At 42.3% G+C, this 22,974-nt stretch overlaps 1 protein-coding gene across 1 annotated transcript in view; it reads right to left on the bottom strand.

Annotated features, from left to right (window-relative positions):
• The window catches only part of LRP1B (LDL receptor related protein 1B), a 1,026,358-nt gene that overhangs the window by 660,165 nt on the left and 343,219 nt on the right, over positions 1–22,974 (bottom strand). The window contains exon 7 of the mRNA XM_018554232.1: positions 22,731–22,893. Within this exon, the coding sequence (XP_018409734.1) occupies positions 22,731–22,893 (163 nt within the window). The remainder of the gene's footprint in view (positions 1–22,730; positions 22,894–22,974) is intronic.

The raw sequence follows: 22,974 nt of genomic DNA, 5'->3' as shown, positions 1-22,974 counted from the left end.
AAAATGGGAAGATTAGAAATAGTAATGTTTTAAAGTGGAAGTTAAGTCTTGTAAATAGCAAATTGCTGATAGGCAGACTTTTATTGACAGAAGAGACTGTGTAAGTCTCTTCTGCCAGAAAAGCTTCTAGCTGCCTATCAGCAATTTTTCCTGTACGCTGAGCCACACATGGTGCAACTCAGTGCACAAGCTCAGCAAGGTTCTTCATCCTCAGGGCCTAGCCAATCAAGCAGTTGAAGAATCAGAACCTAGAAAACTGAGATGAAGATGAAAGCACCAGTGAGGGAGGATCACAACACTGGCGGGGATCATTTTGGCAGGCTAGTCTGCCATAATATTATTATATACTGTGCATGATAGCAGATTATGCCTAAAAGCTCCAAGGGTTCTATTTTCCCTTCACTTTTTACAAAATCTAAACTAATCTACAAAATCTAAACTCCAAATCTTTATGTGAAAAAAATGAAAAAGCAGAGTATACCTTTGTCTTTAGGCATAATCATTGGACTGTAAGCCGCTTGAAAAGCAAATATTCCATGTGATTGTTCTCGGGAAAACTATACAAATAATTTTTAGAGTCATTTCCTCAGTCATTTCCTCAGGCTTTACTCATAAGGTCAGATTCACTACAAGAAGATTTCTCTCACATTTTTCATGTAAAATCAAGATATATTTATATTTGAGAATGCAGGGCTTTAGGTGCAAATATGGGGGGTTGTCAAAACTCTAATTACACTCTGAGGACCTACCAAGTTTTGCAGACAATGGGAATACTCCAATGGGGGGACTCCCAAGAGTCAGTCACATCAGTGCAAGTGTCATGCAACCAAAACTGTCATCAGTGGGCAATGCCCAGTACTGCAAATAAGGCTATACTTGACGTACTACGGTTGTTTCAGCACAAGAGTTACAGGTTTGTGTTCTATCATCTTCCAAGTTCTAAGCTGGTCAGTAAAAGCTGAATTTTTATGCTCTTTCAATTAATTTGCATCTTTGCAGATATGTGTCAATTCACTAAGACAGCATTTCTCAACCTTTTTTCAGCCACGGCACCCTTCAAAAGTAAACAAAATCTTGAGGCGCCCCAGTATAAACTGTAAATGTAAAAAGAAATGTAGGGTCCCTCCAAAACCCATACCAGACCCTTTTCCCAGATAGGGGTCTGGTATGAATTTTAAGGAGGAATCAAATGCAAGAACACAATCAGAATGCCACCTTTTACATAAGAGTTCCACCTTTACATCAGGAGCCCCCACCTACTCACACTAGGAGACCCCCTTCACATCAGAGTCCTCCGCTTCACATCAGAGCCCCCCTCTTTCACATCAGAGGCATGATGCTGTGTAGTAATTTCAAGCCACGCCTAAGGAAGCCAGAAGGCACCCAGGTTGAGTAAGGCTGCACTAGGATATATTAAAGTCAAACTTCAGGTATTTGTAAAATACACAGATTAATATAGCTCTCTATTGATGAATACATTTTGAACTTATTTTTTAATGCATGCAGTGTTAAAACCTGAATTTGACTTTGTATCAAAATAAAGTCTCAGAAAGGGAGAAGGAGAAGCAGCACAAGGAGCCAGTCAGTTGTGCTGCAATGCTTGTGTGCTAACAAGGAGCATACTGATAGGAGAAAAAAATCAGAGTGGCAGAGAGGTGAGCTCATCAGTCTGCTCCTTCTCTTTTCAGTGTCCAGTCACAGGCTGGAGGAGATGAGACCTGTAAATGTTACTTAACCGCATCAAAGTAAATCAGGTCTCTTGACATGCCAGACAGGACTGTGCTGTGCAGCAAATCTTTGTAAATGTCAGGATTGGATAGGCAGAAATAGAAATCCTTTGGCAGATAAATCAGCTCCCATATATGTATACAGTATGTATTTCATATAGACAAGGAATAACCTCTGTAATAATGTTTGCGAATGGGCCCTACATACATGTACCCCAGTGCAATAATGTGATGAATTAACCAGAACCCTACAATAAAACCTTTCATGAGCTGAAAATAGCCTGTTTAATGTACTAAAACAATTATTAATATACCAAAAAAAGAATGCATCAGGTTAAAAAAAATCACTTAAGCAAAAAACATATTATCTTAATTGTAAATTTTTCAATTAAAAATTCAATTAAAAATATCACAAATAACCCACTGTGATAAAATGACCAGGTACATTATAATTTAGTGAAATTACATCATATTCTTTAGGAAGGTTGTTTTTTAATTGTTTTACCCCCAAAACAGCATTATTTCATTAATGGATTAATTAATGTATTTAATTATTTATGACATCTGAAATGCTTCTGTCTCTTTTGTTCCGTATACATTAATTCCCCTCTGGTTTGAACTGTAGATCATCTACTCCAGTTTTCCTTCTTTCCTCCATTATTGGTTGTGACAGTTTTCAGCAGGAGTTGACGTTTGATATGTATATATGAATAAAATATAACCATTACAGCTCTCATTATGGAAAATAGTGTAGTCCTTTGTATACATGTGTTCCCAGGGGGAAAAAATCATGGTTTGGAAACCCCTGAATTTTCCATCATGTATGTAATGCATTCCGGGAAAGGATAAAAGCGTAATTATATGCATGAGGAAATATACCTTTTACCGAATGACGGGCCAATCGCATGTTCACAGCATGAACCGGCATGGGGCGTTTTCTAAAGATCCACTGACTGCTGTTTTACTGCACGGCCTCAGCGGCAGTGTAATGGCAATTTAGGACAAAATTTGCATTCTACGCTCTCTCCAGCTGCTTTGTCTGCTCAACAGAACTGGCTTTGGTGATATTTTATTGGAACTTAGTAGAATGTACACAGTAAGAAATGAAAAAAAAAGGAAAAACACAAATAGCAAATTCAAGAAACAAAAACAAATAATTTGCTTAACACACAACAGTAACACATAAAGCTGTAAAGTTGAAAAAACAAGTCTGTCATGTTCATTTCATTCTAATATTATTGTAATACTATTGTCAGACTGTTGATCTAGAAGAAGGAAAAGTAAAACCCTTGCTAATTTTTCCTTAAAGTGGATCAATCATAGAACCAGGCTCGGGGTGGAGAACCAAAGGATGCTCCGATGGGCCCCAAGTATATAGGGCAAATATGGCTTTGAAACTCCTTAATGAGGGCTCTGGAGGGCCCCAACTATAAAGGGCAAAAATTGCATTAGAACCAGTAAGTGGGGGCTCCATTGGGTTCTGAGTACATAGGCCAAAAATGATATTAGAAACAACTGAGTAGGGGGCCTTTTTGCAGCATCTCCTAGTAACTAGGAGGTGGAGCAGTTAGGCCTGAATAAAAAAAAAAAATAGGCGGATGCCGTACATGACTAATTAAAAAGGTGGAAACAATGAATAAGAGTTAATTAAGGGATGGGTCAACAGGGCAAGGTCACTTATCTAATTGGTCAGGTTCAAAGTTTGTGGTGGTCTGAGGAGGAGGGTCTCACTGGAGTTAGTCAGAGATCGTCGGATGAAGAAAGAACTTCCCACCCACCGCCCTATAAATTGGTGTTTGTGGTCAGTTACTGTCGTAGCAGTGTTGGGATTTTTGGGGTCTTTTGAAGGCAGAGAACATAGGTGATGGTGGTTAATGTTTGGAGACCTGTCTTGGTATGGGTCCTCAAGTCATGGTGATATATGGTAGTCGAACAGGCAATTAAGATATGGATGTGTCTGTGGTCGATGTGCATATTGTCCCCAAGGCGGTGTGGTGCAGCTGGGGGCCTAACTGTTTCAAGGGGTTCTGCAGAGACACCACATCTGGTAATAATTTGGGCCTTCAAAAGACCTTTTCCTGCTTAATTTTCAGTTCTGTTAAGTTTATTATTGTTATTTTGTATAATAAAAGGCTGCTATGGCCATTTAACTCCATCAAAAAGTGTAGTCTAGTTTTATTGGGTTGAAGAGGGGAAGTTGGTGTTTCTAGTAGTCTTTGTAACTAGAGAATTGGGACATTGGTTCTACATTAGTCATGTATCCATATGCATCCAATACACCTCATACAGCTCCACCTCCTAGTATCTATGAGATGGCCGGGTGTGTAGTCAAATGTCTGGGGTATGTAGTGGAAAGGCAAGGCTGCTACCCTCTAGGACACAAGAGATATATCTGTCAAGTGTGGCAGCTCAAATGCTGATTTCCATAAATACAAGAAGCCGAACATTGCAGTCTGGGTATTCCTCCTACAGACGTGCATTCTATCCAATGGTGGAGAATTAGGGGGAAGACCCTCTGTCAGTGGCCTATTTTTCAGCGGCTTTGCAGCACCTGTCCTCGTGACCACTATTTTGAGCTTCAGCAGGGAGAATGTATGTAAGATACATGCTAGCTAAGAAAAGCATCAGAAGATATAAGGTTTCTGTGTGTCTTGTATCTTTTGTAGCAGTGTAATTACAAAGTATTTGTGGAAAATGTAAAACTTTTCCAGTGTGTATTGTAAGTAGGCTCAGACACCATACCCATCTAAACCACGCTCAACAGGCAGTGCTTTGTAGTCTTGCCCAATTTTTACCACGATGGGCCCTACTTCTATCAGGGCCTTAGAACCCCAGTCAACCCCTGCATAGAACTAATGATTCCTGCTAATTGAACCTGGAGATTTTAAGTGTAGCTAGATGTTTAATACCACACTTGGTTAATACCACACTTCTCCTAGGGTGACAACTCTAAATCATCCCTCTGTATCAAGATAATAAGACAGGACTACAGAACTCTGCCCTTTTCCTATTGTTCATAACATAGCGGGTATGGTTCTATAGTCCTCAGAGCTAACTAAGAATAACATAACTGATGATATTTACCACAGGCAGAGAGCACAGGGAGTTATCATCTCATAAGATCAACACGTATATATTTTTTAACTTAACAAACAGATATAACAATATGTATCAATGGTCATTTTTAACAAAACAAAAAGGGACAGAGAAAGAGACATTCATTGTTAGGGTTCAGATAATCTTTTTCCATTTTTGGTGGAGTAGAGGATGGTTAAAAATGATGTCATTTTTTTTCCATCTATGTTTAATTAGGGAGATTTCCTTTCACTGTTCTGTAGACTCAACAGGAAGTAAGAGAATAGAATTCTAATGTAAGATAAATCTCCTATTAGACAGACATCACAGGAATAAGTAACACATATTGGAGATCTACCCCCTATACGTGTTCTGGTGGCAACTCAAAATTTGGAATCTACACTCACGTTCATTACCAATGACATTGGTGATCAGGACAACTGAACAACTGAGTGAATCTCCCTAATTGGGAGCTCTCCTGACTCACAGGTGGGGCCCTGAACACATCCCAGCACACTCTTCATGAAGGATGTACACAGGTGCACAATCAGGTGCTGGTCACTACCAAAGCATGGACCCAGGAATGGAGATTTCATCCCACCCAGAGCTCTAAGAAATCTCCTGGCTCCAGGATCCCAACTATGATCCAGACAACCTGGAAATAACTGAAAAGGCAGTTCTCTCCTGGTACACGTACTGTCTTCCTGGAGCCACTCAGCCCCTCTGGCTGAGAACCCTGGGTGACTTTGAGGCCACCTAACACCGTGGTATTGGCTTACACTGCCACAATGCCATTTTTCATTCTCCAGTAATTCCCTGTACAGCAACATTCAGATTGGGAGAACGAGGGTTAGCACTGTGAGCCGGTCAGGGGTCTCTTGCTTTGCACATTGCTGTCTCTCGAACATATGCTTGTAGGAGGGGGAAGCACAAGACAACCTCATCAATATGCTGCTGCTTCTTCATTGTCCAGTCTGAGGTTGGAAAGGGTCCTAAACTAAGCTGTATTTCTTAAATGAAATGGTCAGCAGCAGGAGCGTAACTAGAAATTACAGGGCCCCATAGCAAAATTTTGCATGGGGCCCTGTGATTTCTAGTTACACCCCTTGCAGAGCCCATCATATATTCTCTATGGTAGGCTCTGCAGGGTCTCAGGTGGGTTGGTCACACCCCTGCACACCTTTTACCATCAGCCCCAATCTGCAATCAGCCTTCTCCACCAGTGGGCCCCGCCTCCTCCTTGGCCGCCGGCGGGCTCCTCCACCATTGCTAGGCCTGGCCTCTTTCTCCTCCACCGTCGCCGGGCCCTGTCTCCTCCTCCGCTGTCACCACCGGGTCCCGGCCTCCTCCTCCGCAGCTGCTGGCTGTCACTGACTCAGGAGGAACTCATGAGGAGGAACGCGCTGCTGCACAGATCATTGACAGGTTGTCAGTGATATGAACTGCAGTGTATTCCTTCTCACAGCCACCAGTGACAACCAGCAGCCTGCAATGCCGTAGTGACCCAGGCGACCTGCACGGCATTAAATGGACTCCTTTGTTCCTCATCCCTGCCAGGCCCCCCTGTGCCCGGTGCCCCGTAGCGGCTGCCTGGGTCGCTATCCACCAGTGATCAGTAGAGAGCATCACAAGACTAGCTGAAGATAATTGTGACACCTTTAGCAGGATCTCAACTGTTTATGTAGGTCTTTTTTGAGAATTCACGCTACATCATTACACCATTAAAAAAAAATCATACTTTTTTTTCTAGCTAAAATACTATGAAACCATACCTGCATAAATATAAAAACATTCTGACGAGAATCTGAGTTTGAAAAAAAAACACAGTAGGCAGTAATAAATAATTATCCGTTATCTTAGTCAGAGTGCCACCAAACTGAGAAGGTAAATCTTATAGGTATTTTCTGTAGTTGCTGAAAATGTTATTAGCCTGAAAAATGAAAACTAACAGAGCCACCACATCTACAGACTGCTAAGCTTCAATGTATTACGTTTTTGTTTTTGGGTGTAGATACGCTTTAAATTGACACTAAACTGTAGATCCTCAAATTATCTCTGAATTGGTGTTGAATCTGTCCCTCCTTCTGGAGGGTAGCTACTTTTGTTCCCCATGATCCCTGTGTGTGTTGTAATGTAGCCACCGTTCCAAGCTCGCTCCCATGATGGACTATAATCTCAGATTTAGATTACTAAATTGTATTGAGATTGTAACACATCCCTGTATGTGTTATAAAGTAGCCACTTCTCCAAGCTCACTTCTGTGATGGACTACAATCTCAAATTTAGTTTACTAATTTGTATTGAGATTGTAGTGTAAGTGAGTGAGCTTGGAGTGGTGACTACTTTGCAACATACACAGGAACCATGGGGAACAAAAGTAGCCCCCCTCTAAAAGGAAGGACAGTGTCAGCACCAATTCAGAGATGATTTGAGGATCTACAGCCCAGTGATACACAAATAAGATACATTTTTGTTAATAGTTGAGGTACTTGAATGTATTTTTAAGATTGAACTCCTGAGTTTAGTGTCACTTTAAAGCTAAGTTTGAGGAATCCCACCCCTCTCTATATATTCAGATATACTAAATCCATAGTCAAGGATTCTCCTCATTGTGGAGTGGGAAGGTCCTTTTTTAGGTGCCCACATCACTTCCTGAGTAACATGGAAACTTTTAGTTGGCTGCCCAGTGGAGTGGCCCTTTTAGACTCTAGAAGACCCCATTGTGTGCCGTCATATGAGGGCACTGACCACAGCTCTGGATCGCAGGTCTCCTTCCTCAGAAAAGGTGTCAGCGGCCAGTGAGGGACATGTGATATCAGGTATCAGATTCAGTTGTATACTGTATATATCCTCTCCGCTGTGTAACCTGTCATGGATGAAGTGCTGCCTGTTAATTACAGGCTGCGCTGCATCTGGCTTTTGACAGCTAGTTAGTGAGGGGCTCCTCCCTTCCTCCTTCGCACTAGCTTGGGTACCCAGGAAAAATAAATGTTGTTTTTGTGTTTCTTTTTTACTTATCTTCTTACTGATCCTTAAACCAGTGATTCACCTGAAAAACCATGGTACAATGGCTGTTCGGTGATTTTATTTTTAGATAGTTATCTAATTGCCTATTCTCTATTACAATGCACATTTTTATTACAACGTAGGCTGTCATTTTTCTGGCAGCTTCTGCTGCGGATTTCAAGAAAAGCTCCTGCCAGATCTGGATTCCCTAATGTGCAACTGGATAAAATATTAGTGAATTTCAGATCAGAATTTAGCTCTCTAAAAGGTCATGCTGTACTGATGATAGACAGGCAAACGGAGGGATAGAAAGAGAAATAGATGGATATGAGGCAGATAGATAGCTAGATAGATAAACACTTATAACATCTGCACAGACACCAGTTACACAACATGAGAGAAGAAAGAAAGAAAGAAAGAAAGAAAGAAAGAAAGAAAGAAAGAAAGAAAGAAAGAAAGAAAGAAAGAAAGAAAGAAAGAAGAAACTTAAAGTGTTGATAGAGGAATTCAAAGTGGGCAGCTTCATTTTGCTTTATTTTGCTGTATTTTGTGACCATTTGATCTAGGATTGAGACGGTAGGAGGCAGGGCCCTCCAGCAACCGTGGAGGAGGAGGAGGCGGACAGCGGATTGGGGCTGACAGGTAAGAGGTGTGCTGGGGTGTGACCAGCCCACCTGAGACCCTGCAGAGCCCACCATATAGAGTATATGGTGGGCTCAGCAGGGTCACTCTCAGATGGGCTGTGTGGGATCTCAGGTGGGCTCTGCAAGGGGTGTAACTAGAAATCACAGGGCCCCATACAAAATTTTGCTATGGGGCCCTGTGATTTCTAGTTACGCCCCTGTTTAGCGCAGTGCACATATTCTTACAACACCAGAGAAGCGTTGCAAATGTTTTATTGAATCGCCTTCCCCCACCAAACAAAAAAATTATAGTTGAATCAAACTTTATTGTACCTGTAAGTCAAAGGAACAAATATAAATACAAATAAAGTCAGGAGCAAAAAAGGTGAAGCACAAAAGTCAAAACTATGTATACAGACAGGCGCAGTTAAGATGTAATTAAACTTTCTGTCTGGCATGTTGATAACTGAGCTGGTAACAATCAGAAGGGAAAGTTGGAATAACCGCTATGACATTTTATTGGCCAATTAGCACCGAAAAAAAAAAAAACCTGTTACTTGATTGCTAATCAGCAACTGCACACTGGCTTTAGGAGGCATTTAGCTGTATACATAGGCCAAAAAGAGATTACAAAAATAAGTCTTACAATAAAAAAAGGAACAAATATTTTTCTATGTCAATAATGTATCAGTGCATTTAGTCATAACTACTGTCAACAAGGTAAACTTCTGTGGCTGCTCTCAGATAACAAGATGTCAAAATGTTTTAATCAAGACAGTTGCAGAAGGAAGCTCACTGCAGACAAATGCTCATTTCTATCATCACAGGACATTGAAGGTAAAGCTGCCCACACACCTTACAATTTATCTGCAGATTTTCTGTGGTCAGATGGAAAAGGTGCAACAGATTCCTCCATCTCCACTTAACTGTGTGGATGGAGTAATCAACATCTGAGCCAATCTGCTGCACTTTTTCCATCTGACCACAGAAAATCTGCAGATAAATTGTAAGGTGTGTGGGCACCTTAACAGAATGAAATCTCAGACTGGAAGGCATAAATTCTTAAAATGAGTGTTCGATTTGGAATATGCATATGTTCAGTCATCTGCTTATGAAAAGCTGCAACCTAATTGTCTTATAAAAGTGTCTTGTCATGAAAGCGCTTTCCTCTTTTCTGACAAAGAAAAAAGTAGATCAAAAGAAGTGGAACAAAAAGCTGAAAGAGTTTACAAAGCTTCAGCTATAGTCTGGACAGATATAGGAAAAGGGACGTGTGGTGCTTTCTAAACAGAAAAAGAGCTTGCAGAGAGCTCATGCTTTGAAAAGAACTCAAATGTGTGCGAATTGTTTCACCTACTGAAATATTATCATTTTGTTCAGCCTCTTGTGAAAGAGAGCGACACCACTGCTCAGCTTTGCAGCTTAATTTGTCTCCCTGTAACAATCAGCCCAAAATCATCACCACCTGATGGTTGTTCCTCAGCCCTGCAGCTCAAGTCATGCTGCAGTGCACACCTTCTCTCATTTGGAGTTCTTCAGGAAATTGAGCCTGTGACTGATGATAGGGTCCTTCCATTTGCTTCCCATCTGGCTACCTTGGATTTTGGATTGCTTTCTATAAATTATGTGGACTTTATATGGACTACATAATAATAGGACCCATAGACAATTGTGGTTAGCCCTACTCCTCCCACCTTTATATTAAAAAACAAAATCAATGAATAATTAAAGTGACCATGTCTGGTTGAATAACATCTGAATATAAGGTGTTCTGCAAGAGAAAAGCTCTTATATTCCATTTGCATCCCCCTCCCACCTCCCACTACTACCTCTGGAGTCTGCATAGCTCATATGACACATGCCCTGGGCCCCACTTGAAGGAGTGGTGCCGCTCCATCGGTCAACAAATGTTTACCAGCCATCGGAGACAGCTGACTTTTTGTCATTCTGGCAGGTGTCCAGCTGAGCTCCTGGCAACCAGAGATATCACTGGTGCATTTAATAGAAGATACACCTCTGCCTCTGGAACAAAAATAAAACCCTATTCATCCAGGAATGGGGGCTCAAACAACTAACCCCAAATATACCCCCTGCATTTGGTACATGACCAGCAATACACCAGAACCTCTTTCTGTCACATGGATTTTGGTAAAGACAGAGGATTGGGTTGGAATCTATGCACTGATTGAGGATAGGTGAGTTTTTCATGGAGCCATCAACTGGGAGATTTCTGCGATATTTCACCATTTTGGTAAAATGCGCTGAAGTCGGTGGGAAAGGTGGAATAGGGTGTCGTTTTTAAAGGGTGCAATAGGCTTAAAATGGGCTCCTAAATAAATTTTTCTTAAGCGCCTTGAGCAAAATTGAGTCTCTTTGAGTCAGACTTGGCAAGGCTCACCACCATAATAAGACCCACCGAGCATCACAGTTGGCCCTACTCTCTCAAAACTCCACTCACTTTAACACAATCACTTGTTCGAAGCGTTTCAGTTAGACTTTTTCTACCGCAATCATAGCCTAATTTTACCTGAGAGGTATCCCAAATATCTCTGTCTATCCCTGTCTGCCAATCTGTGCCTGTCAGCAGTTACTGTGCCTATCAAAGTATGCCAGACTGTGCCCATCTGTCGCAGAGTGTCTGTCAGTCTGCCATTGCTTATCTTCTGTTACTGTTTCCAAAATATCTCAAATTAATACATTTATCAGAATGATTGAGGATTGTTTCTATAATAATGGGACACTCCGGTCAAAATTAGGAATTAAACTTTCAGATGCATGAAGAGAACACAGCCTACCCTTCTTTTAAGAGATGAGCAGAGTGGAGGCACTGGATCCAGTGTATTATTTCTCAATATGTAAGGTGGAACACATAAGTTGGAGTGCAGTGAGTCTGGATAGACTGCTTGCACACACAACGAAGCTTCTGCAGTATGACTTAAGTATGACTAAAGAGAGATGAACCACCACTGTCAGAGAACATCAGCTGGCACACATTCGGCACAGGCACATTGGCGAGTGAGATGCTACGGTGCTAGTATTGCACACAGAACTGTGCCTAAGCATGCATGCCAACCTGCTGGTAGGCATATTGTGCACGTCCATTCCAAGCTGCGGTGCCAAACAGCCTACTTAAACCTGCACTTTGCATATTCTCCTTGCTGAGAGATCACCAGCTAATACCCTGCATCTGAGTATCCGATCCTTATTGCTGCTTCCTTTGCTTGACCCAGCTTGATCCTCTGACTTCGCAGTACTCTGCCTGCCCTCGACCCTGGCTTGTTTTGACCACTGCTTCTGTCTGCTGATTTGGTACTGCTCTGACTGCAAGGCTCTGACCTTGGCTCAACCTGACCTAGCTCCCGTCTCCTGATTCTGTACCGCATCACCTACTAGTTACTGACCTGGCTTGGTTCTGATTACTTTTCCTCTGACCACGCTGCAGAGATTCTGGTACCCGGTCTTGATAATCACCTGTCCCTAGTCAGATTGCATCAAGTCATCTGTGTCACCAGCCTCAGAATCCTCAGTTTTACCACCTGAAGGCCACTTTTAGTTCTTCCACCACCTGTTTTACTCATGGGTGCTCGGATGAGAGCAGCAAGAGATGCCATCCTTTTCATTTCAGACTCATATAAGGTATGTGACAACCACAGTACTAGCAGTCCACAGAAGTCCTAAAAGGGTGTTTGCAACATAAATATGTTCCAACACATTTCAGGGTCCAGGGCTCTCTATTCATCAGGGCTACATACGATATATACAATAGAGACTGTACAATGCAGAACAAATTTAAGAGTATTTCGGCTCAAAACATTTAGCATTTTATCTGCATTCTTAAGACATACTATATAAGACATACTATAAAACTTTTAATATTAAATATCCACAGTATATTTCCTATGTAGACCTGATGAAGGAAGACTTTTTGAGCCCTAAAATGGAGTTGGCTTTTAGCTGTGCTGTATATGCCCAGTAAAAACGGCAATGTATTTTTTTTGTCTCCTTATGTTTGGTGTGGCACTTCATCTACCTGCTCAGTAATTCAGTTTTATATCTAGGAATTGCTGAAGAGAACCAGTCCAGCCCATCTCAATTTTTTTATCAATCCAACTATCTGAGAACCCTTCCTATTTCTGATGCAGGACAGGAATTCACAGACACATTCACTGCAGGTTTCTTGATGTCTCGAACTTACCAAAAGCCTGAACTAAAACAAATGTCAATATTAAAGCATATAAACCCGAAACCAAAAATGTTATATATTGCAGCAAACCATTCTTTAAAGCAGAACTGCAGGCAAATCGAATTTTAACCCTTGCAGTGAGGCTACCCCTGCACTGCAAAGGTTAAATTATTGTTTTGTCTAGGGAGCTAAAATAACAAGGTTATACTCACCCAAACCACAATCCAGGCTTGATCTTAGACCAATCCCTTTAGCCTTGCTCTCCCCCCTCCCCCAGCGGTCTAAGGTCCTGAGAGTCAGTCACCCTGTCCACGGTGTATTGAACATGAGGATGCTGAGCGACATACCATTTCTGGAGAGGAGGAGGAGAGAGGCTGTAGGGAGCGGTGCAAGAGCAAGTCAGGATCGTAGTTTCTGTGAGAATAATATTTTAGCTCCCTAGACAAAATAACCAGTTGACCCTTTCAGTGTGGGGGTAGTCTCACTGCTAGGGTTAAGATGCCTGGAGTTTCACTTCCTCTCATTAGGTGGCTGTGCTCACTCATTCACTCTATCTATGGAGGGAGCCATGTTTGGCACCCAGGCAGGGCTTTAAACATGTCTACCTTGATTCATGTCTATTACCTGGGGGATGGAGGGATTAGTAGCTTACAGAAGAAAAATAAAATTGTTTGGCTTTCTGTTCAGCTCACAGGACAAGGACTTGTTAACAGGTATTTTCTGTACTTGCTGAAAATTTTTTCTGCCTAAAAAAATCAAAACGAATGCAGCAGCTACTTAAAAGGACTGGTCAGCTGCAATATAATAAACATTGGTTCTTGGATTTAGTTATCCTTTAAGAACATTCTCACATCCACCAATCAGATTCAGGCCTGCTTTGGAGGTTTGAATGTGATTGGTGATATGTGAAGCCAGGGGCGTCCTGAGGCCGGGTGTCGCCCGGAACGGCCATCTTGGTGATACCTGCCAGCGGTCATCTTGGTGTGGGACACCGGCAGTTCACCTGGTGGGGTAAGGTATGCCGCTGGGTCCCCTCCTCTCTCCTGCAACTGTCCGGCTCTTGGTCCATGACCGTTTTTTAAGAGGGGGTGGCACCAAAATGACTGTCAGTCATTTTGGTGTCACCCCCTCCAATAGTGTTACCCGGGTGTGGGCCGCTCCCCCCTTTTGAAGCCACTGTGTCGAATCACAGTCAGAGGGAGGTAAGGGACAGAGCCTTCTCCCTGTGAATAGCAATCTGCATCCTTACTGCTGAGTATTACACACAATTCTGATATATTTGTACAGTTGCAGAGTTTGCTGGAGACCATAAGTAGCTCAGTGATTGCTTTCAGATAATGCCTGGAACTGCTCCTTAAATACAAATGGTCCTAACACCGTAATAACGGATCATAAACGAACATTGAGCAAAGGACGTACACTTTACATTTTACTTTGAGAAATGACTGTAGTCACATAGTCAGGGCGGCCATCTGTTATATTCAGCAATATGGCTTCACTCAAGGATTATGGAACTTTCTGTGCAAAGTTGTGTTTCCAAGCTGTTCTTGTCAGCCTTAAACCCATTGCCGTGATGCATTTTAATATCAATCAGGGGAAGCTGAGACTGACAAAAGTCCACATATGGGTGACAAGCTGTTTCTTCCATAAATATTTTTACATTATTCCGATCGAGGCTTCAAATTGGATTTGAGTTTGCAAATGACTATCATCCTACTGACTTATAGCGTCAGGAAATAGCAAGGATGATTACAATATTATGTCTTATCTTGTGCACTTAAAGAGGGCTTCTACTTTTAGTTTCCCATTACTTACTGGCTTATATAGAGTATCCAGTATGTTTGTAATGCATTGCTTTAGTGAGATCAACATAGATATCTACGTTGTTTCTGTACAATCTATCCAAAACTAAAACTAAAATAAAAATAAAAAATTACCGGAGCTTGGTAAAGTGTGTGTATTCCATAGTGACCAGGTGGGGTTATTATATACAATGCTGAAGAAATGTTTTATGTTCAGGTGAGAACTGCGGTGGGTAGAATATGGGGAGTGCACTGTGGAGGAGTTTGAGGGAATATGACGATGGGCATTGCATGCTGGAGAGGAGTGTGTGCAGAAGGTATAAGGGTGTGTAGGGTACGCGGGACAGGAATGTAGAGGGTATAATGGTGGGCAGGGTATGCTGGACAGAAGTGCAGATGGCATGACAGTGGGCAGGGTATGCTGGAGGGGAGTGAAGAAGGTATAACAGTGGGCAGGGAATGCTGGAGGGGAGTGCAGAGGGTATGACGATGTTGGTCAGTCCCAGGTTGGGATATTATATACAATGCTGGAGAAATGTTTTAGTTGACTTGCGGAGAATACAATATGGGGAGTGTGCTAGGGAGGAGTTGGGGAGATATTGAGCATTGTATGCTCGAGTGGAGTGCATGCCGAGGGTATAAGGGTGTGCAGGGTATGCTGGAAAAGAGTGTGGGGGGGTTGTATTTTTCTGTGTGTATATTAGGTCTCATTCACACCTACAGTATATTTCAGGTGTGATTAGGGATTCCTGTGTCACAAACTTGCGTTTTCCTGCAGCAGGAATCCCTAATCTGGCGTTTACATGCAGCAACTATTACCTCAGGTTAATGATCAGGTGACAGCCGCTGCATGTACACGCCTGCATACCGCATGTAATTGTATGTGATATGTATGTGATATTACATGCAGTTACAAAAACAATCACTATCTCTGGATACGCAATCGTGTAACCAGGGATAGTGACATATTCCTAACTGCATGTAATCCTTTCACATATGATTACATGCGGTGTGCAGGCATTTACATGCAGCAGCTGTCACCCGATCAATAATTTGAATGGGTGACAGTTGCCGCTTGTAACATGTACAGACGTTAACACTGATACCGTATATAGTAGCGGCCCCCACAGGACTAAAAAATGTGTCCAGTGGCCCCCGACTAAATTGATTTTGAGACCCCTGCTGTACGGGCTCCTCAGCAGTCGGCAACCACTTGTATCTTCCTCTGCCCACCCCAGCTGCTATTGGCTAAGAGGGAGAGTGCAGCACTGCCATTGGCTGCTCATGTATTTTAGCAGAGTAGGGACAGAGAAGACGCATCAAGGCTGCTTGGGGCTTCACATAGAGAAACATCGCTGCCACCACCCGGAGAGGAAGAAGAGGGCATGAAAGAGCACATGATCCAGTACATCAAAACTGCAAGTCCCTTTCTATCTTACACCGTTGTCATCCGCACTTTGCGTTACATTGCTGTCATCCGCACTTTGTGTTACATTGCTGTCATCCGCACTTTGCGTTACACTGCTGTCATCCGCACTCTGCGTTACACTGTTGTCATCCGCCCTCTGCGTTACACTGCTGTCATCCGCACTCTGCGTTACACTGTTGTCATCCGCCCTCTGCGTTACACTGCTGTCATCCGCACTCTGCGTTACACTGTTGTCATCCGCCCTCTGCGTTACACTGCTGTCATCCGCACTCTGCGTTACACTGTTGTCATCCGCCCTCTGCGTTACACTGCTGTCATCCGCACTCTGCGTTACACTGTTGTCATCCGCCCTCTGCGTTACACTGCTGTCATCCGCACTCTGCGTTACACTGTTGTCATCCGCCCTCTGCGTTACACTGCTGTCATCCGCACTTTGCGTTACACTGCTGTCATCCGCACTCTGCGTTACACTGCTGTCATCCGCACTCTGCGTTACACTGCTGTCATCCGCACTTTGCGTTACATTACTGACCTCCGCACTTTGTGTTACATTACTGACTTCCGCACTCTTCGATACATTATCGACCAATGCACTCTGCGTTATGACTGACCTCTGTCCCAATACTAAAAACCGATACCAGCACTTACATTTTTCAAATTAACTTGGGTGTCTTAGGTCTGGCTGGGGACCTTGCGGAAGCCTTCTGGGAGCCATGCAATGCCTGCTTACAGCGCTTCTGCCACCCGCACATCTCCCCTTACTAAGACCCTCCCGACCCCTCCTGACAAGCTCTGCCCAATACCCCAATACATTAGGCCAGAACCCCAGAGTAGAGCAGCAGCACAGGGTATGTGGCATATGTATATACTATTATTCTGCATTGCTCTATGTTTTGCTGGGATTTGTAGTGCTCTATAGCTAGCGGTATTCGGCATTACTGTATAATGTATTGCTGGGATTTGTAGTCCTCTATAGCTGGTGGAATTTTTCTGCATTACTGTATAATGTATCGATGGGATTTGTAGTCCTCTATAGCTGGTGGTATTCTGCTTTTCTGTATAATGTATTGCTGCAGTTTGTAGTCCTCTATCGCAATTGGTGATTATTTACACAGCCCTGCTGTTTGCTGAAATTGAAAAGCTTTTGAGAGTTTTCCTCTTTCTCAAGTTTGAAGCAATACCTGAGGAAGGAAGAAAAACTCTAAGTATTAGGTTAGTACAATAAAAAGGCATCACAGCATACCGCAGTACTCTCGTATTTTGTAATCTTAGGGTGCCCACACACCTTACGATAATCATACGATAATGGCGGAAAATCCCGCGATCGTACGATTATCGTAAGGTGTGTGGAAGCCGTGAGACCTCTACTACTGTAAGGTCGCACGACTTTAAACTTAGGAACATGTTTGAAAACCCGCCGAGCATCGTACGATGTTCGGCGGGTGTGTAGCATGTTCGTAAGATAAAAGCCGGACGGGCCGGTGTGCACAAGCGCACACTGCCCGTTCGGCATTGCGGTCATCGGAAGCCCGATCATCGCAAGTACGATCTGCCTGTCCAAGATAGGCAGATCGTACGTTTTTTTAAGTACCTTACAACCCTCACAAGACAAAAGTCTTGCGAGGGTTGTAAGGTGTGTGCCCAGCCTTATTCATATATACTTCTTTAGTTTTTTTTAGTGGTGAAAATTATTAGTGCCCCCCCATTTTGACTGTGGTATCTTATGTGCCCCCCCTATATATTGTTCCTAGAGTCGCCACTGTGTACAAGCGATCCATCGTCTATACAGGCGCCGGATCGCTTGTATTTAAACAGCGATCATGGTTAAAAAAACACACACACATATCAAACACATATCACACACTCATTAAAAAACACACACATAGCTTCAATAAAAAAAAATTACACACACTCATTAAAAAACTCAATAAAACACACTCTCACAACTAATAATAGTTCATAAAAAATGTCCCCCTCTCCTGCTTACCTGTTTTGCAGGAAGGGGGGTTGCATCCCTGGGCTTCAGTGAAGAATCAGTGTGCTCTGCACTCTGGCTGGTGCAGACATACTAATCGCTCCCTGCATGTTAGCAGAGGCACCACGAGGGAGCGATCAGCATGGTCTGCATCAGCAAGAGATGCAGTTCATACTGATTTCACACCAGGGAATGATTTTCATTCAATATATTGCCGTTTCGGAAATATATTAAATGGGATGCGGGCACTTGCAGGTTTAAAGATGGCCGCCGCTACTTGCGGCGGCCATCTTTAAAAACCTAATGTGCAGTGGACACAGGGGGGACACCGGAGGCTCTCACAGCATCTGAGGTTACGATGTGGAGTGTGCGGGCCCCGGCTTCCTCCGGTGCCTTCAGTCACCTGTACGGCCGTCACCCAGGTAAGGTTTGCGGGCCCCTGAGGCTGGGCGGGCCCCTTACTTGAGCTTCGGCCGTACTCCCCTGACGGCGGCCCTGGGAGTGTGGAGGGTATGACAGTGGGCATTATGTGCAGGAGGGACTTAAAGCATATAACAGTGAAAACTATGTTTATAAAAGGAATGCAGAGAGTATGATAGAGAATAGTATTTGAAGGAGAGGAATGTGGAGGTTATGATGGCATGCAGTATGTGCCAGAAAGGAGTCGGGAGGGTGTCATGGCAGGCAAAATATGTACAGTAAAGGAGCAGAAAGGGTATGAAGGCAGGCAGTATGTGCACAAGAGTACTGCAGAGGCTATACCGAAACAGTATGTGCATAAGTAGAGTTGAGCGGATATAACAGTGTGTGCAGGAAAGGAATATCAAGGGCATGGCAGTGGGCAGTATGTACAGGAGAGTAATGTGAAGCGTATGATAGTGGGCAGTATGTGCAGGAGAGGAATGTGAAGGGCATGACAGTGGGCAGTATATACAGGAGAGAAGTGTAAAAAGCATGACATTGGACAGGATGTGCAGAAGAGGGATGTAGAGGGTATGACTGTGGGCAGTATGTGCAGGAGGAGAGTGTGGAGAATATGACATCAGGATGTTCTGGACAATAATAATAAGTGTATATATATTTGCCTAAATTGCAGCATCACTTCAACCTTCTTTACCCTAATGAATGTTAATATACAATGTGCATTTCATCACAGCACTACATTTTTTATTTTTTTTGCAATTTAGCAATTTTCTGTGATTTGGAAATGGGCACAGACAACGTTTTCAACCTCGAGTGACAGAGAATATGCGTACAGCAAAAAAGTTTGTTCTAAAAAGGTCACTGTACTCAGCAGTGCAATCTGGCAGAGCAAAATGAAATGACTGAATGCTGAAAATAGAACAGTACACAAAAATCAAACACGGCCTGCAAGATTTACTCATCTAGAGCTGATATTAAGGTTTTAGATGGAGAACATTTGGCAGTACTATAATTAATAAGGCCAAGTAGGTTAGCTTTGTCACGTCTCCAGGTTAACACCTTGAGAACTCGCTTGTGACCTCCGTAAGGCCAGAGGTCCCCATTAAGAAGTACCGACAAAATACAGATTCCAGATCAGTCAGTCATGAAGTTACAAAAATATCTTGTTAATGTTAGCACTGAAATAACCCCTGGTAAAAACTTACACAAAATCCACTTTTCTTAAAGAGTACCTAAGAGGAGATACAGTACATTTATTAATGCTAAGTGATGTGTAAGGGTACCATTTACGGGTAGTTAATTACCTCTCATAGAGATCACAGTACTCTCTAGACATGTGCGATTCGTTTCGTTCCGAATCAAAATTCGGACGGATTTTCCGAATTACAGATATAACGAATGCAAACGAATCCAAATTTCCGTTTCCGAAATTCGTTAGCGGTAGTTCGTTTGAACGTTCATTTCGTTTTCGTTTCTTATTCATTTCATTCGTTCGTTGGAAGCAAAGTGACATTAGAGAAGGAGAAACATTTTTTTCCCTCCCCCTCAAATGTCACTTTGCTGCAAACGAACGAACAAATGAACAAACGAATAAGAAAATAAAACGGAACGAACGTTCAAACAAACTACCGCTAACGAATTTCGTCCAAATCCGAATTCCGAATCCGTATTGACTTTCACACCCGAATCCTGAAAAACGAAAATAACACAAAATCCGAATCAGAACGAAACGAAACTAAACACATTTTTTGGCAGTGCACATGTCTAGTACTCTCCCTGATAATGTCTACATCTGCTTCTCTTTCCAGAAGAATGGATCTATTTAATCAGGTATTGCATGGGGTCAGCATCTAGTTCTTGGACTAAGATGCAGGCTTAGAGATGATACAGTCATATAAATACTGGTACTTATGCATTTCTTGTAAAGTGTGCAATGCTCCAAGCTCGCTCCCGTGATGGGCTACAATCTCTATACAAACTAGTAAACTAGACTTGAGATTGTAGTCCATCACCAGAGTGAGTTTGGAGCGGTGGCTACCTTACAACACACACAGGGACCATGGGGAACAAAAGTAGCCACCCTCCAGAAGGAAGGACAGTGTCAGCACCAATTCAGAGATGATTTGAGGAACCCGCAGCCGAGTGATACACACTTAAGATACATTTTTGTTCATAGTTAAAATACTTGAATGCATTTTTGAGATTTAACTCCTGAAATTAGTGTGGTGTTACTTTAATGTTCTAAGAGGTCCATTTTGATCAACCATTATTTCTTACAGGGTTATTCACAGAAGGGTGAAGAGTTTGGAGAAGGCAGGAGAAGTGAACAATCTAGGACAATGTATCTGAACTGGAAAGTGAGCTGAATTGGAGAATGTTTCCAAATCAGCTATGTTATCCTAGATTGTTCACTTCTCCTGCTTCTCCAGACTCTTCACCCTCCTGTGAATAACCCTGTTAGCTTTTCATCATTGAATATTAATATTACAGAAATGTAATTTCCACACCAAGCTAATGAAAACTGTTTTAAGTATGTTTTTTTTTTTTGCAATGCATTTATACTTTATTGTTATGATTATACAGGATTTATATAGCGCCAACAGATTGTGCAGCGCTTTACAATATAAGCAAGACATTACAATTATAATACAATTCAAGACTTCATGTATTTTGTTTCTCAGCGTACACCTACAGAAAGCTTTTTCTATCTGTCCGTTCAGCATATCACTCATATCCGTTTGCGCTGTTATATACTCAGCTCGATATCATTAATATTATCTTCAGAACACTTACTGTATAGAAATCTACAGACTCAAGTTAGTTGTCACTATATGGAAATAATTAATTTCTTAGAGATGTCTGGATAGATTTGTTAAATCTTAAGCATGTAGGTATTGTTTTCAGAATTTTGACAAATACGCGGACGCAGTGCGATTCCCGAGGACACAAGAGATGTAGTATCTTATATCTCAGCATCGTATATCTTAGTAATCAAGGCAATGAGAGTGACAGCAGCCAGACAAGCTGAGCAGATACATGGAAACTGCTTTCTTCACTGGATCTCCAACCTTCCCTTCTCAGTTCCTTTAGATAGAACCTGTCAGGACAGAGCTGGTGCTTCACACCTGATCATCAAGGTGCAAGTTCCATGGCTGTCATTCTTAAAGCTGAACTCCAGGCTTACCTTCAGTCTTGCACAGTTGTACCGGCTCCTCTCCTGTACTCATTGCTTACTCTGATTTCACTGTACATTGTAAGTTTCTCAGCTTTAACCCTTTTTTATTACTTGGTAATTTGGTGACCTGGAGCAAGCATGCAGCCATAGAAGTATAAAGGTGCCTGATAGGCACACACTTGCACTGGTCAGTGACTTGCAAAACAGAGAAGCAAGGATGAGTATGGCATATCTGGGTCACACACCATCAAAAGTCAGCTAAGGCAGCTCTTATATTCTTATCTTAAGAAATAATCTCTTCCTCTACCTCAAGCACAATACACATAAAACCAAATAAATTTTACATTAGGACATTTTAGGCTAGGTTCAGATCTGAGCGATCCCGGGATCATGCAATCATATTCGGGTGCATACAGGTGCCTGATAGGCACACGCTTGCACTGGTCAGTGACTTGCAAAACAGAGAAGCAAGGATGAGTATGGCATATCTGGGTCACACAGCATCAAAAGTCAGCTAAGGCAGCTCCATTGATTTCAAAGGGGCTACATCCGCAAGGCAATGGCTAAAAAAGGTACAAGTAACTTTTTTTGCGACACACAACGCACTGCTTTCTTAATTGAACGGGCGGCTATCCTCCCAGCATGACTGGGGTGCCATTATAAAATAATGGTACCGCCAGCGCAATTGGCGCAGCCACCCGTGCGGTTTTTTGAACCTAGCCTTAAAGCATGACTCCATCTGACATGTTTTTTAGTTTTGGATAAAGTAGGGAAAAAGTCAACAATTTTCCATTGGGTTGAGGTTTTTCTTCACTTTCTGTTTCTATGACAGTCATATACAAAATGCCTGGAGAAGTTGTCACAGGACAAGAAGGCCTAGACAGTAATGAGAAACCTTGTCAGAAGTTCTACCCCTCCTCCAGCTACTCAATATCATTATTTTTATTTGTATAATTGTATCATCTGTTTCCGAGTTAGTAAGATTTCTCATCACTTTCTGTCCTGATAAGAAGTGAGGGGAAATAGCCCCTAACAGGGACTTAAGGGCAATAAAACCTAGCTCTATCCTTCTTCTGTTCTATCTAAAATAAAATACAATCTCTTGGTTGGATTTAGACTTAATCCATTCAGATCCTTGTAAAAAGAAAGGCAGTAGGACATCTTGTCACCCAAGCATTAGCTGAAAGTCCCATATACAGCAATGCACATTTTAAAATGAACAAACTAAAAAACAAAAAAAATATCCCATTTTGCATTCTCGCGTTAGCCATCAATCTACTAGGAAACAAATACATAAAGAAATCCTTCTTACCCTGCTATCGGGTCCAGTGCAATCGCTTTCGGATTATGGAGATCAAGGTCAATCAAAGTGATGCACATAGATCCATTGCGGTTACATGTAAAAATCCTGTCGTTACCGTGATCCACAAAGTAAAAGTTTCCAGTAATCCAGTCAATGACCATTTGCTGAACATCTACGGGAAAAAAGAGATGATAATAATAAACATCAGTAAAGTAAGGCAGACCACATCTCTTATGATATATATATATATATA

Source organism: Nanorana parkeri, unplaced genomic scaffold, assembly GCF_000935625.1.
Source record: "Nanorana parkeri isolate BGI_ZX_2015 unplaced genomic scaffold, ASM93562v1 scaffold148, whole genome shotgun sequence".
Taxonomy (NCBI): domain Eukaryota; kingdom Metazoa; phylum Chordata; class Amphibia; order Anura; family Dicroglossidae; genus Nanorana; species Nanorana parkeri.
Note: the sequence above shows the minus strand (reverse complement) of the source record. Positions and strands in the feature narration are given on the sequence as shown.